This window comes from Alligator mississippiensis, chromosome 1 (assembly GCF_030867095.1).
Source record: "Alligator mississippiensis isolate rAllMis1 chromosome 1, rAllMis1, whole genome shotgun sequence".
Lineage (NCBI taxonomy): Eukaryota > Metazoa > Chordata > Crocodylia > Alligatoridae > Alligator > Alligator mississippiensis.
The window spans coordinates 113,026,099-113,041,899 of record NC_081824.1 but is presented as its reverse complement, the minus strand read 5'-3'; the positions used below and the strand labels follow the sequence as shown (position 1 = coordinate 113,041,899).

The 15,801-nt window shown below is 43.1% G+C and overlaps 1 protein-coding gene across 3 annotated transcripts in view; it reads right to left on the bottom strand.

The window, feature by feature from the left end:
- L3MBTL3 (L3MBTL histone methyl-lysine binding protein 3) overlaps positions 1-15,801 on the bottom strand; it is a 164,790-nt gene that overhangs the window by 21,403 nt on the left and 127,586 nt on the right. For all 3 annotated transcript variants that reach the window (XM_059712941.1, XM_014611069.3, XM_014611070.3), the window contains exon 18: positions 15,160-15,324. In XM_059712941.1, coding sequence (XP_059568924.1) covers positions 15,160-15,324 — 165 coding nt within the window. The remainder of the gene's footprint in view (positions 1-15,159; positions 15,325-15,801) is intronic.

Sequence of the window (15,801 nt, the reverse complement as noted above, 5' to 3'; positions counted from 1 at the left end):
GCAAATAGTCACATTTTTCAACAGTAGCTGGATAAAAAAATAGAGGCTGTGGACAGACATTATGTTTATAGCACTATATACCCTTCTAGTGCTGAAAAAGCAGATGTACAGATGTACACCCTGCCTGTAGCACTACAAAAATTGCCTAAGCACTACAGCAATGGTCCTGGTTGAAACAGGAAATTTTCTGTAGCGTACGGAACATCTGTACAGATACATGTAATGCTACAGGGAATCTTTTGTTCTCCCAAAAGCCCACAGCAGAATGCTCTCCCACTCTGGTCCCCAAAGGTGGAAAGGAGAGAGAGCAGCTGGCTGAATAACGACAGCCCACCATGGAGTGGACCAGCAGTCCAGCCAGAACTAGAGGCTACAGCTTTCCTTGACAGGGCAACAGAGACTTGCAGAGTGCTATCCTAGTTCTGGGTGCTGGGCTCATACATGGCTCTATCTTGCCATGCCCTATAGTGGTTAGCAGCCTATCAGTGAACAGGCTCTGATGGGCTTCCCTCCCAACAGTGGGAGACAGGGGGAGCAGAACTGCAGGTCTGAGCAATCCCTTATTGCCCCCTGATTGGAAAGCAAGCTGCTGAGTGCTTTGCAGTGATTTTGTAGCGTTCCAGCTAAGGGACTCTGCATGTCAGTCCCTGCCAGGTATTGCTACATTTTTGTAGTGCCTTGAAGTGCTGTGGTACTTGCAGTGCTAAAAACTGAATGTTTGTACACAGCCCAGGTAGAGTAATTTAAAAGATTGTTCCAAGGGACAAAGACTAAAGGTTTAAAAGGATGCAAATAAGAAGATATTCTAACAGGTATTTGATTCTTCTCTAACGTAGGAAAAAGTGAAAGAGAGATTGCTATTCCATGGGAATTGGAAAATATCCAGTGGAAAAAAAAATGACTGGAAAATCACAGGATAATATGTTATCTTAGACAACAGATTTGGAAAGAGGAATGAAGAAGCTGTTAGGGAAGGATGCTGATGCGGGGGAGGGCAACCCCCCCCCCCCCCCCCAACAACAACCTGACCTGGTTGCCCAGCTCTGTGGTGGGGGAGGGGGGGATTAGACAATTTTTTCTAGCCTGGCAGTTTTCATAATCCCATCAATTCATTATCTGAATTATGCAAACAGTCTGATAAGAGGAAAATGCAGAAATGCCAAGTAACACAGCTTTTTTAAACATATCCTATATTTTAAAAGGTATATGTTCTTAGGGCAGATGCTGTCCAATTTGCAGTAATTAGAATGTGAAGAGTGAAGGTTCATTATGTCGCCAAACACATCAAAGAGAATATAAGGACCAGTTTGCTAACTAACATTTTAAAACTCTTCACCGCTCACTTAGAATCACAGAATAATAGAAAATTAGGGTTAGAGGGGACCTGAAGAGGTCATCTAATCCAAACCCCTGCTCAAAGCAGGACCATCTCCAATTAGATAATTCCAATCAGGACTTTGTCAAGCCACACTTTAAAAACCTCCAAGGATGGAGTTTCCACCACTGCTCTAGGTAATCTGTTCCAGTGCTTCACTACCCTCCTAGTGAGAAAGTTTTTCCCAATATCCAACCTACACCTCCCTTGCTGCAATGTGAAACCATTGCTTCTTGTTCTGTCATCTGCCACTACTGATAAATCTAGCTCCATTCTCTTTTGAACCCCGCTTCAGTTAGTTAAAGGTTGTTACCAAATCCCCTCTCAGTCTTCACTTCTGCAGATTAAATAAGCCCTGTTCCCTCAGCCTCTTCTCAGAAGACATGTGCCCCAGCCCCCTAACCATTTTCTTTGCTCTTCGATGGACTCTCTCCAACTTGCCCACACCCTTTCTATAGTGGGGGTCCAGAACTGTCCACATCTGGACAGTACTCCAGATGTGACCTCAACAGTGCAGAATAGAGGCGAGTAATTACTTCCCTTGATCTGCTGGCAAAGCTCCTACTAATGCAGCGTAGTATGCTGTTAGCCTTCTTGACAATAAGGGTACACTATTGACTCATACCCAGCTTACTGTCCACTGTAGCCCCCAGGTCCTTTTTTGCAGAGCTTTTGCCTAGCCAGTCCCCAGTCTTTATTTGTGCGTGGGACTGTTCTGTCCTAAGGGCAGGACTTTGTACTTGTCCTTGTTGAACCTCATGACATTCCTTTTGGCCCAATCCTCCAATTTGTCTAGGTCACTCTGAATACTAGCCGAACCCTCCAGCATATATACTATACTCCCCATCTTGGTGTCATTTGTGAACTTGCTTAGGTTGCAATTCATCCCATCTTCCAGATCATTAATGAAGTTATTGAACAAAACCAGCTCCAGGACTGACCCCTTTAGCACTCCACCTGATATAGGCTGCCAACTAGACCTTGAGTCATTGATCACTACCCCATTGAGACCAATGATCCAGTCAGCTTTCTATCCACCTTACAGTTTGTTCATTCAACCTGTACTTCCTTAGCTTCCTTGCAAGAATGTTGTGGGGGACCCTATCAAAAGCCTTGCAAAAGTCAAGGTATATCATGTCCACTGCTTTCCCCGCATCCCCAGAGCCAGTTATCTAATCATAAAAGAAAATCAGGTTGGTCAGGCGTGACTTGCCCTTGGTGAATCCATGCCCCACTGACTGTATTACTGACTGATTTGCCAGCTTTATGGCGGATGGTGAAGGTTCACAGATTCATAGATTCATAGAAGTAGGGTCGGAAGGGACCTTGTAGATCATCAAGTCCAACCCCTTCCTGGGCAGGAGCTTCCCTGGCATCCTACCCTTAGGGATACAGGAGGCTCTCCCAGACTGCCCCTCTCTGGGGCTGGAAGTACTTGCCAAATCTCACTGCCAGCCAGTCACGAGGGAGCACTTTCTCCAAAATGTTAGGGCCCCCAAGGGGACACTTGTGTTCCTATACACAAATGCCAGGAGCTTGGGGAATAAACAGGAGGAACTTGTCCTCCTGCTAAACACAAATAAATGCAAATAACTATGATGTCATAGGGATAACAGAGACCTGGTGGGACTCCACCTATGACTGGGCCACAGGTATAGACAGCTATACCCTGTACAGGAGGGATCAAGTGGACAAAAGGGGCAGGGGTGTAGCTCTCTATGTCAAAGAAAGCTATGCTGCAAGCTGACATTGGAACCCATGGTGGACGACTTGAGACCCTCTGGGTTAAAGTCTGTGGGGAACATGGCACAGGGGGTACTATGGTGGGAGTCTACAAATACCCGCTATCCAGGGTCAAGACCTTGACCAGGAGTTTGCCAGGGAATTGGCTGAGGCCGCGCACTCCCGGTGTATGGTTGTCATGGGAGATTTTAACCACCTAGACATCTTGTGGGCAGGAAGCTCTCCAGCCAGCGCCTGTCTACTGACCCACATGGAGCAGAGGTGCTTGGCAGAAAGGTGAGTGGCTGGAGGTCTGCCACTGAAGGAGATATGGCCGATGGTGTCGTAAGGCTACTCCCGTGAAGCTGAAGGAAGCAACCACAGAAGTGGGAAGTTCTTGTGAGGGCATTTTTCTCCCCCAGAGGAACTACCTAGGGTCCGCTGAGGGTCTGGGGCTCATAGCCCTACATGGACAGTGGTTCTTTTCCTTTTATTTTTTTCTCGTTTTCCTCTGTGGTATGATTTTTCTTTATCTTTTGTGCCTACCACCTGGCTAAGCTGATTGCCCTGTTAAGGGTCAGGACTGCATAGGCTGATTGCCCTGCTGAGGGCAAGGACTGTTGAGGGCCTCAAGGTCTGAAGGTCTTAAGGCAGGTGGGCCCACAGAGGCCTGAATTCTCATTACTTCCCATCCTGGGGGTTGGGGTGAGAGATCAGATAGACAGTTCTCAGCATATCTTTTTTCTCTGTGTTTTTTTTCTGTTGGACATTTAATTGGTGATTTAGTGGCCCCTAAGGGGTGCACCCCAACTGTGTAAAAGGGCCCAACTCGTTGTTTTCTTCTTCTGAGAGTGGGGAAGCACCCAGGTGGAACAACCACTAGTAGTGGTAAGGTTGGGCTGTAAGGAAGAAGGAGCCCCACAAACTGACCCTCTACCCGGTCACATGGGACTGGCATAACTCTCCAAGTGTAACCAGCTCCCCCAGTAGAGAAACATCAAGTCTTGGCAGGTGAGAACTAATGAGGTGGAAGATAGTTGGGGGAGGGAACACCAGCATCCTCAAAGTAAGATAGGACAGAAGGGAAAAATGTCAACCAGACAGGGACCAAGGCCCTACAATACATACCTCTGATACTAATATACTCGTAGAAACCCTTCTTGTTATCCTTCACATCCCTTGATAGCTGTAACACCAATTGCACTTTGGCCTTCCTGACTTCATCCCTGCATGCCCGAGTAATATTTTTATATTCCTCCCTAGTTAGCTGCCCAAGCTTCTGCTTCTTGTAAGCTTCCTTTTTGTGTTTAAGCTCACTGAAGATTTCTCTGCTAAGCCAAGCTGGTTGCCTACCATATTTGCTATTCTTCCTGTACATCGGGATAGTTTATTCCTACACACACAGTAACATTTCTTTAAAATGCAATCAGCTCTTCTGGACTCCTTTCACCTTCAGACTGGCTTGTGGCAGTGTTCTTGGAATCTCAGTGTTACTAGCACATTAAGTCAGGGGAGAAGGAATTAACAGGGTAATTCTTATAGCAAATTCCCACCAAGAGTTGCAATAGTCTTTCAAAGGATGACAGCAAGCTTGGAAACTGTTTTAATATTGACACAATTTACCAGGTTATTTTGATGAAAGTCCATTGTACTTCTATTGTTAGAAGAAAATCCCTTTCTTGTCTTTAACTGAAAGATATTCTTATGGAATACACTAGGGGCTCAGCACATTTTAAAACCAGGTCACTTATTAGGTATGTAAGAGCAGATTTAGAAAACTAAGTCTCAGCTCCTATTTCTGAAAATTTCTCTCTATGATCATAAACAGACACTCTCCTTTGACTGGGATCAGCTATGTTGGGGTATATCCCACCAATTCATTAAGCTGATGCAATTCACTGAGTAATAGCGATGTCACCCATTTTTGCAGAGTTTCAAGAGCCCAATCCTGTGGGACAACTGCAAACAGAGGAAGCCTGGGTTCTCTTGTTTGCAGAAATCTGCCTGTGTTCCCAGGGTCACTTCTGCAAGTGGGAAACCCAGGCCGGGGCTCCCAGGGGCTCTATCCTGTGCACCCCTGGAATTTCCAGCCAACCTACCCAGATGGCACTGGAAAGTGCAAACAGCTGCTGGGTGCCCACAGTCTGCCACCAAATAGACTACTGCCATAAAAAAGTGACAAAAACATTTACTACCTTTTGTTGTGGCCACAATTTGGGCGTTTGTGGCATAACAAGGGGCGTGGACATCTGTTTGCTCTGGCTTTGCACCGCCATAAAAAAAATGTTGGTGGCACAAAGGCAACCTTCATTTGTAGCCTACATTATTTTAGCTTTCTAATATACTGAGGTTCAAATTTTGTTTGCCTGCAATTGACTTCTGATTGTATCATCTGAGTGTATGGTCTGATTCAACTCCTACAGAAGTCAGCCAAAGTCTCTGATTTCAATTGAACGTATATTGAGCCATAATTGCTTAAAATAAAGTTGACTTTGTTTTTTAATGCAAGTATTGTCAATAGTGCAATTGTTCCCTAAGTTGTGTAAGAATGATCCAGAAATACAAGTTACCTTTAGGATCTTAGGAAAGTAGAGCTGGAAAGGACCTCATGAGGTCATCTAATTCAGGCCCCTGCTCAAAGTAGGATCATCCCAGTCAAGCATTTGTCTAATCTGCTCTTGAGAATTTCCAGGGATGAGGTTGTGACAAGGTACCTGGCGCACCTCTAACTTTAAGAGGAAAGGCTTTGGGAGAAGCAGGCGGCAGGTGGCGAAGGGGGCTGATAAGAGTCATGAGACAAGAAGGGAGCTGGGCTTGAGACATATAAGCTCAGAACCTGCGCTGATCACGCAGTCTACACCTGACTGCCATTGGGAGTGGAGCTCCTGGCAGCAGGGCTGCACCAGGACTCCTGAGATAACAAGTGAGCTGGGTAAGCAACACAGGCCTTGGAATAAGTAGGTCTGGAGCGAGGGACCCAGCACCCACGAGGGATGAGGTGGCCTCGGAATAAATAGGCCCAGGGACAGAGGCAGTGACCCAAGATCAATGGCAGTTGATCACCAGCAGGACAATGTGCTATACTGCTTCCATCTGCATTTTGTAGGTTCTGGACACTCAATACAACCATACTGATGTAGCTTACAGTGGTTTTGTGCACTGTAAGTTAAACTGTTGTCTGGGGGACAGAGGCAATGGCTGGTGATCAATGACAGCTGATGGGAGGGGTGGGGGAGGAGGCAGAAGAAGGGAGGGCCTGGGGCCCAGAGGGAGTGAGTATAAGCCCAGGAGGGACTAGGTCCTCAGGAGAAGGTCTGGTGCCTGGCGGAGGGCCTGGTGCCCAGAGCTAGGGTGCATTAAGGGAAGCTCTGGTGCCTGAGGGCCTGTCAGAGGGCAGAGCCTAGGGCCAAAGGGCCCAAGCCCAGATAGTGTGTCACCAGGGCTAGAAACCCCAGAGGTCTGGAGCCCAAGAAGGGCAAACATCAATCAGTTCTGGGAGCCTGAAAGTCTCACTGGCCCATCTATTCCAAGGCCAGGAGCAGGGCCACAGCCCAGAGATGGGCTGAAGGCTGAGTAGGGCCGCAGCCAGAGACTGGTAGGGCCAGAGGAGCCCAGAACTCTCACCCGGCCGAGAAGCAGGGCCAGGGTCTTGGAATGGATAGGCCAAAGACCAGGGGTCACAGGAAGAGACCGAGGGGGCCAAGGAGCCTGTAGCCCAGGAAGGGCAAGGACTGGGGCTGAGAGCCCATAGTCCAGGAAGGGCATGTATTAGCAGATCATCTATTGAGGCATTGCAGCGGGTACTGAGGAGGATGGAGCCCACAAAATTAGCCCTTAAAGCAATGACCATGGGCATCTGTGTTCATAAGAGCAAGACCAGGTTTGGAAAGCCCTGGGGCAGCCTCCCTTTCATCAGAAGTTAATGACATCAAGGTGTGGCAGAAGAGTAAAGGTGAGGAGCCACCATATGGAGTCAGATTGGCAACGGCTCAGCAGCCACCAGAGGACATCACAACTACCCCTAGGATAAGCATTTGCTACAGAGGTGTCCATGATTTCTCTAGGTAGCCTGTTCCAATACTTGATCACTCTTACAGTCAGAAAGCTCCTCCTAATCTCCAATCTCAATTTCCACTATGGAGGCTTCAGGCCATTGCTCCTAGTCCTGTCCCTGTAGCCACAGAGGAAAGCTCATCTCCATCCTCTCTTTATTTGACCTTCAGGTATTTGAAGATTGTTATGAAATAGCCCCTCAAGTCGTCTCTTCTCCAGGCTAAATAACCTTAGTTCTTTTACCCTTTTTTTAAACTCATGCTTCCCAGGGATCTAATAATTTTTGTCACTCTCTACTACACCTTGCTAATCTGTCCACAACTTTTTTGAAGTATGGGACCCAAAACTGGACACAGTACTCTCGATGAGGCCTCACCAGTGCTGAACAGAGCAGAAGAATCACTTCCCTTGATTTGCAAGTGACACTTCTGTTAATACAACCCTTTGTACTCTTACATTTTTAATTTACTGTTTACTCTACTAATTAAAAATAGCTGGCTTACCTTTTTCCCCTATCTGCTTTACCTTTTTCCACTTATTAGGAACAGAATAAATAATATACTTTGAAGCACTGTTCTTATCAATGTTTTATATGCTCTTCCACTTCCTACTGAAATACTCTAGATCAAAATAAAAGGACCCGACAGAATTACTCTTTGCTTTGTTTCCTATCACCTTTCAGAAATTCAGTTTCATTTTCAACAGAAATTACACGGACAGTCTTTCCTAAGGCAGCCCAGTTTACTGTGCAGAATTATGAAAAACCTTGAATATTACTGAAAGTATCAATTCTTTTTTATCATTTTCATATTGCCTTCGATGCCATCCCACACTATTTATTTTTAGGAAATATATTACTCTTTTATTGACTCTACTAACTCAAATATTGCATAATGTTTCAAGAATTGAAGCTTAGTACTTGCAATAAAGTTCAGTGCTTCCATTACAATTTCTTTGAAAAACATTCTATTTTAAAGAGAGTAATTTTGTTTGATGATTTCACAGACAGAAAACATGTCAGCAATGCCAGAATTGCTGCAGATACCTGGGGCACCATAAATAAGATGTTTCTTGCTGGTGGATATTTATTCATTTTGGTTCCCTATACTGTGAAATAGAGTAACACATGTTACTTGGTACTTACATATATTATTAACTACTGCTATACAGAGACTGATATAAACAACAGATTGATATTTTCTTTACGAAACTGCATCATTCCCATAGTGTCACTGATTTGTACTTCTCTTTAATTATAAATCACTTTGTGCAATGTCATAATATCATATAATAATATTTTTTATACATATTTATCACCAATCTTGCATGCAGTGTCAGCAGGGTGATGTGCTATACTGCTTCCATCTGCATTCTGTAGGCTCTGGACACTCAATACAATAATACTGATGTAGCTTACAGTGGTTTTGTGCACTGTAAGTTAAACTATTGTCTGAGGTAAACAGTTCTTCCAGGATAGGTGCTGCAATAGGCAACAGTACAGCACTCCATTGCTAGCTGCTGGAAGAGCTGATAATAATCTGTTTGCTAATGCAAATGGCTGTGCCAGACATAGCACCTAAAGTGGTGTAACTATTTGAAAGAGATGAGGCAAATCAAGCTCAGTAAAAACAAATGTTGATAAAATGGTGAGTGCAGAAGCCGAGGCTATGAGACCAAAGCCATGCAAATGATCCCTCCTCCATCTGGTTTTATCTTCTTCAGAGTCTCTTGAATGAGTCTAACATAGCCCCTCTGAATGTGATCTTCTTTCTGTATGACTTTTAAAAGTCATGAATGAGTTTTCCCCATTTACTGTGAAAGTAAGGTTATCAAAGAAAAAGCTCATCTGCATGATTGTTGTTGACAATTCCAATGTCAATGTCATTTTGACTAATCAATTGCCTATTTAAGGGTAGAGGGAGAAACCTTGGCTGCTTACAGATGTAAAAAAACCCCAAAGAAATGGTGCTTTACTTTAAATTCAGTGCGCCCTTGTGCTGAGTTCAGCACATGCCAAGAAGAGGCATCATGTTAGTTGGACCTGGCTTGCCCAACATCTGTACAGACTGGGTTGAATCAGCTATTAGATAAAAGCATCAAAAAGCCCTGCTGAAGTGTGTGATCTATACAGATGCTGCGGAGCCGGGTCAAACTAAAAAAATGCCTCTTCCATTAAAGTGTGTTTTTTCCATCTCTTCCCTGCCACCCACATCTGTCAGCAGCCCTTAACTCCAAAGATGCATAGCAACCATAGCCAGGCACTTTGAAAGACTCTTGGAGTGGCAGAAAGATCAAAGAGAAGGACCTTATAATGAAAGCGGTCCTTTCCCACTAGAAGATCTATGTGTTTTCAACAGGATGGTCCAGAAGAAATAAGGAAATGAGAAATTTAAAGAAATTTCTTAAAGAAATTAAGAACTGAAAACCAGTCCAGTATAGAGAGAGTGACGGTATTATGGAAGCTAGGAAATAAATGTAGAATCATAACTTCCTGAGAAAAAAAAGTTTACTAAAGTTGAGGATGGGGTGCATATTTTTTTTCTTCCAACTTTCTCTGGAATGAGGAAGTATCTCGTATAAAATTCCTTCCCTCTGTACTTGTTTTGAAACTCCCTTTATAGCTCCCACTTGCAAAAGGGAGAGAAATTCTGCTCTTAACAGATCCTTGTTAGACAGTTCCTTGAAAGGTGATGGGGGGGGATTTCCTTGAAACAGAATTACATCTAATCTTAAAGTTCTTAATCTTCCTAAATTTCCTGGAGTCCCTTGGATATGATATTCATCTGCTTGTATCTAGTCAGAAAGAAGGTATCTGAGCATACATGAGCAAGTTTCTTATATAAACTGAATGCAGGCCATTTCATTTGGCTGTGTGTGGTGATCCGCTCTCTTCTTAAGTTGCATCAGAAGTGTCATCCTAGAGCTGAAGAAATACTTTGCGAAAGCCTACTACTAAAATTACTATAAAAACTCATATATTAACTAGAGATAGAAGCTATCTAGGTCACACTAAAAACTATAAAGGTTTCTAAACAGGTGCCTTCTAAGTCAGGATAAGTCTTGAACCAGGATAAACTAACCCATCTGACTGCAGCTGGAATGAACTAAGACGGTCAGACAGCCATTCCCCTTTAGTCTTAGCCTCAGTGGACACTACTATTTAAGGTTCCACCACCCAAGCTCACCAGACAGCACCTCTCTTGAAAGAACCTATGCAGAGTATATGTAATTAAGAGTATAATTTTTAAGCTGATGGTATCTCTTCACATTAAATATATCAGCAAATATTTTCCTGAGGGGAAAGCAAAATGATGAAAGACTTAATCACTATGCAGAGGCAGATAACAAGGCAATTAGAACTGGTAAATACTGTCAAAGCACAAAGCTCAAATGACCTGCATCTCACTAATTGTGGAGGAAAGCAAAAAGGTGCCTATGGTGGGAGGAGAGGAATACCAATTACCTTGAGCCTGACTGATGGAATTTACATGTAAACTAATCCCAGAAAATCAGAACTGGCATACATAACTTCATTCATAGGCTGCTAGTCAGATAAAAAAAAGGACTAAAATATCTAGGGCCATCTATTCTACCTACTAGAAGTATAAATGGACTTAAGAACCTAAGTATGAATCTCTGTTTCATGCTGTTCAAATCCTTGAAAATCCATATTTTTTCTACACACCCTCCTATGATCCTTACGACTGAGTCACAGAAAAGAAGGATCCACTCACATTTGGCAGTTTCTGTTTTTAAATATCCTTGAGAACAGAGTGCAATAGAATCTGGCCCCTACAATGCAACTTACCCAGAATTTGTGTGAACACATCTAAGATGGTGATCCACAGAAACCCTCACTGGAGGACACTGGTACTGCAATAGACACCTACGTTTTTTCAGTGAAGTTACCTGAATGCTCATACTTGTGCTATAGCTCATGTCTAGAGGAACCATCATCCTGGCTGAGATGAGCAGTTAAATGCCAGGCTCCTGCAGGCCTGTTTTGGATTAAAGAAAGAGGTCTACCAAAAACCAAGGGCACCAAGCAGGTATGTGGTAGCCTGCTATATACCAACAGGATTTAATTCATTCATGGATATACAATTTTGAGAAGGCACATGCAGATGGCGAGGTGCATCATCACATGTAAAACAACATATTTTTGTCCAGTGAAAAATAAACTAGAAAATTTACTAATATGCTATGGGCCTAGGGCTATATTATTCAGTTTAAAATTGAAGGAAAAAAAAATTTAACTTTACTGGAATGAGCTAAAAACAATCTGCAGGGTTGTGAACTAGAAGCCTCATCACTAGGAGCAAGTAACAGATAGCACAATTGTAGAACAAAGGACTGTTAACACACACAAAATTAACTGTTTAGAGGGGATGAGATAGATTATAATGAATCATGAAGTCAATTCACTCCCTCAGCATTGCCTGACTAGAAATGCTGCTGCCACTGCGAGGTATTTCGTTTTAAACTTTGGGTGGGCCTGGAATCAAAAGGGCCTGCAAGTATACCAGTATGCTCTCCTGGTTCATCACAAGGTGAAGCACCCATAGCCACTTAAAAAAAAAAGAAAAGAAAATAAGAACTGAATGAGAAACAAGACTTAGTACTTTAGCATTTCCTGTTTAAAAAGTCAACACCATGCAATGCCAATAAAGCACAAAGCAAATGGATTAGGAACAGTCTAAAGAACAGTTACTGTGCTTCTTCAAGACGGTGTCATCAATGTGGATCATAACATATAGGCCTCAGACTAGAATCTTTTAAAAGCGGTGTCCAGGTGGGCAATGAACATGCCTTGTGATGTCCTATGTTCCTGTGGGACAGTGTAAAGTATGGAGTGGCTCTTTTATAATTTTCTTGCAATTCAAGCCCATGGCTGCTTAGGATTTAGTAGTCCTGCTCAATAGTTGGGGCTAATCTTGCTTTGAGCAGGGGGTCAGACTAGATGACTTCTGTCCTTTCCAACTCTCTTTTCTATGATTCTATGACTTTGAAAGTGGAGATAGATGGGTTCCCTACCCCACCCAGGACAACTTGCCATGGACCAGAGTGCGCGTCCACAGGTGTTTCCTGTAGTAGTGGCACATATTGTACTGCTGCTATTTGTCTCCGGGAAAATGCATGTATGCACTCATTTGGATGCGCCCAACATGGTTTTATAGAAAGAAATGCAAAATGTCTACGCTGAGGAAAAGGATTGCAAGCTACATGTGTGGAATAGTATCCTGGGAAGGATACTATTATCCTGTAATAGGATAGCAACTGTATCCTAGAAAGAAGTGACATAGCAGACAAACAACAACTGTAGCTCCCATTGTGATGTGTGGCACAAGGGCTAAATGCAGCTTTTGGATGTATAAACTGGGGAGCAATGCATAATAGCAGGAAAATTATTGTAACTCTGTTATGGTATTGCTGAGACTAATTCAGGAATAAGTATAATTCTGTTGTCCATATTTTAAAAACGGTGATGAAAAATTGAAGGGAAACAAGGAACCAGCTAAAAAATGACTTGGTAGCTGAAGAAAAGTTTTACAGTGGCTTAGGTCTGGTCTATGCTATGTAGCATTGCTTCCAGAACAGGTTCTACTGTGTGTCCATACATTTGAGTTCTCTTGCAATAGCACAATCCTGTCGTCCTGCAACAAGATAACACCAACTCTGTGACAGAAGGCTTCACCACTACTTGAAAACCACTACACAACATGTGCCGACATGCCTTGGTGGGCTTTCTGATGGTAGACATAGTCCCTTAAACAGCTGGTGCCTCACTACATTTGGCAGAGCTGCTGTAGTGAAGCTGTGTGAAATCACCAGAGGCCATGCAGGTGGGGACACATGCTGGCATCAGAACTGTGGGCAGAAGGTTTGTAAGGTAGATAAGCCCTTAACAAGCTTAATTTATCTAGCAACTGGAAAAGAAGATTGAGAGATGACATAATTACTATGGTTAAGTACCTTCATGACGAGAAGATATTCAATAATCCTGTAGAATGCTCTGCATTCTAATGGAGAAAAGCATGACAAGAACCAACGGCTGCCTGTGATATTCACATTTGAAGTTAGGTGCATGCAATTCCAACAGTGAAAGTGATTTTTCAAACCTCTCGATGTCTCCAGATCCAGACTGGATGTCTAATATGCTTTAGATGAGCACAAGTTGCCAGGCTCAGTACTGGGATAACCATGGGATTTAATACCTGCGATTTTCAAACAGGCTCACTAGATGATATAACAGTCTGTTTTAGCTTTAAACATATACAAATCTCTGAACTATTTCAATCCCATAGTTCTTTTACATCAGTTTCTTAGGTGAAATTAGGACAGAAGAATTAAATATACAATGTCTGCCAAAAAGTTTCAGAGATGCTAATAAGAGAAGCTAGTGAAATTATTGTGTAATATTGAACAAATAAGAGCCAAAAATTAAGATTTCACCATTTCCTTGACATACATGCCATCTGCTTATGCAAATAATACATCTTTTCATGTAAATGAAAGGGAAAACAACTGATTTTCAATTACACCTACAGTTCTGTTTTTGCTTTTTTTTGGGGGGGGGGGTTGTCTGGTAAACATCAACATTGAGAAGTAGAGAAGGCACTGTAATTAAAAAGAGATCAGGGGATATAATTGCTTCTTAATTAAACAGTAAGTTTCCATAATTGAAACTTTACTGTGAGATATCTACTGTATGTGATTAACTCCCGTAAGTGAAGAGTAGCATGTCAAATCATTTGCCATTATTGCCACTGGCAGTCTGGATGTTATGAGTATGCTATGTTTTAGATGATGTTGGATGGCGCAGGGTGGGGCTGTCCAAATGGTGGCCCTAATGGGGTCAGTTTGTGGTCTTTGGGATCTTGCCCAGACTCCACTCCACCTACTGCTCTTGTGGTGGCAGCTGGGGTCTCCCACTCCCTCCTCCAGCTTCTGATTCCCGTCCCCACTCCAGGGCGGCAGGGAGGGGTGGCACTGCAGGAAGGGGCCAGGCTGCTCATGTTGCATGCAAGAGGGTACCGGGGCTGTGTGTATTGCATGCTTGGAAAAAGAGAGAGCCAGGCTACCTATGCTACAGGCGGGCTGCCCACACAACGTGCCCAGCAGGGAAGGTGCTGCAGTGTGGCTCAGGGGAGCTGGGCTGCCCAAGTGGCATATGGGGCTAAGAGGGGGACCTGGGTTGCACACGGGACAGCAGAGGGGAAGCTGGGCTGTACATGGCCCAGGGCAGAGAGAGCTGGGCTGTGTGTGGTGCATGAGGTCTTGCAGAGGGGAGGGGGAGCAGCTCCTGGTGTGCACAGTCCCTGGATCTCTGTCTGGTGTTGCATGCAGCCTCCAGCTGCTGATATTTTGGACAGCCCCAGTACAGAGGATTAAGCATATTTTCCAATTCTAGTAGGTTTTTACTTATCAACAAAAATAAAACTGCCACCACAGTAAGGTATTGTGCTCACAATGAATGGACAGACTCCTGTATCCCCATAGAGCCCACTGTAACCATTCAAGTTTCTCTCTTTTAATTCTAAGGCATGTACCCAAACAAAATAACCTCTTCCTGACATCAGTCAAAGCATTTGCTGAACTTTCACAATGGTTTTACAAACAGCTTATCCATATCTTATCCATTTAATTCCGTAAGACTCTATTTTGTGGGGATTAAAACAGCCACTTTTCATTTTAATCTCTCTCTCTCTCTTTATTTGTAAGCAGAGGATAGGGAAATTCCTCAGTCTAAAATATTCAATATTTTTTTCTATTTTAAAATATATACTGTCTCATTTTTTCACTCTGATTTGAATTATATACTTGCTAAATACATAATGACATTATTTATTCCATACTTGAATTCAGAGACAACTGCATGGCGTTCTTGTGCCTTCCCACATGCTTCTAAGAATTCCACTAATAAATCACTGTACTGTACTCAGACAAGCTGCAATTCATATATACAATCCCAACAATTCATATTTCAAAAGAAGCTGATTGACAGTTACCTAGACTGTTTCTTTTCTTTCGCATCACATAATGGAGGCTTCTTGCAAGGAGATTTACTTTCTGTATCTTCTTGCTTTGTTGTCTCCAACACAGATTTCCCAGACAATCGATTATGAGCAGAAGATTTTGAGCCTGTGTGTCCAGGGCTAGGACATTTTCTGTCACTGTAAAACAAATTGACATAGTTTTAAAATCTGAGCTATGTTCCTGAGCTTACTTGCTTCACAGGAGACTTCCAGTTGGAAATTACAGGGCCATCTAAAAAAAACCCAAACACCAGAAACCATCAAAAGTAAAATTTTCTTAGTTGTTCCTCATAGAATTTTACTGGTGAAACTGTAAAAGTACACAGCACTGAATGAACTCTTTCCCCAACACAATCAAAGGTAAAACTCTCATGGAAGAGTTCAAGTGGAATGGAGTTTGCCCAACACTCAGTACTCCTGAAAACTGCACTTTTATATCATTAATAAAAACTAAAATCTAAGTGATTAAGGCTAAGATGGAATGTATTGCAAAAGCAGACACATTTATGGTTTTTCAAGGATTCAAGCAAGGTGGAAGAGGATCACTGTGATGAAAAAGACCTAAGAGTTCTAGCCTGCAGCTCTGGTGGGGAACACTTATTTTTTTAGGGGGGT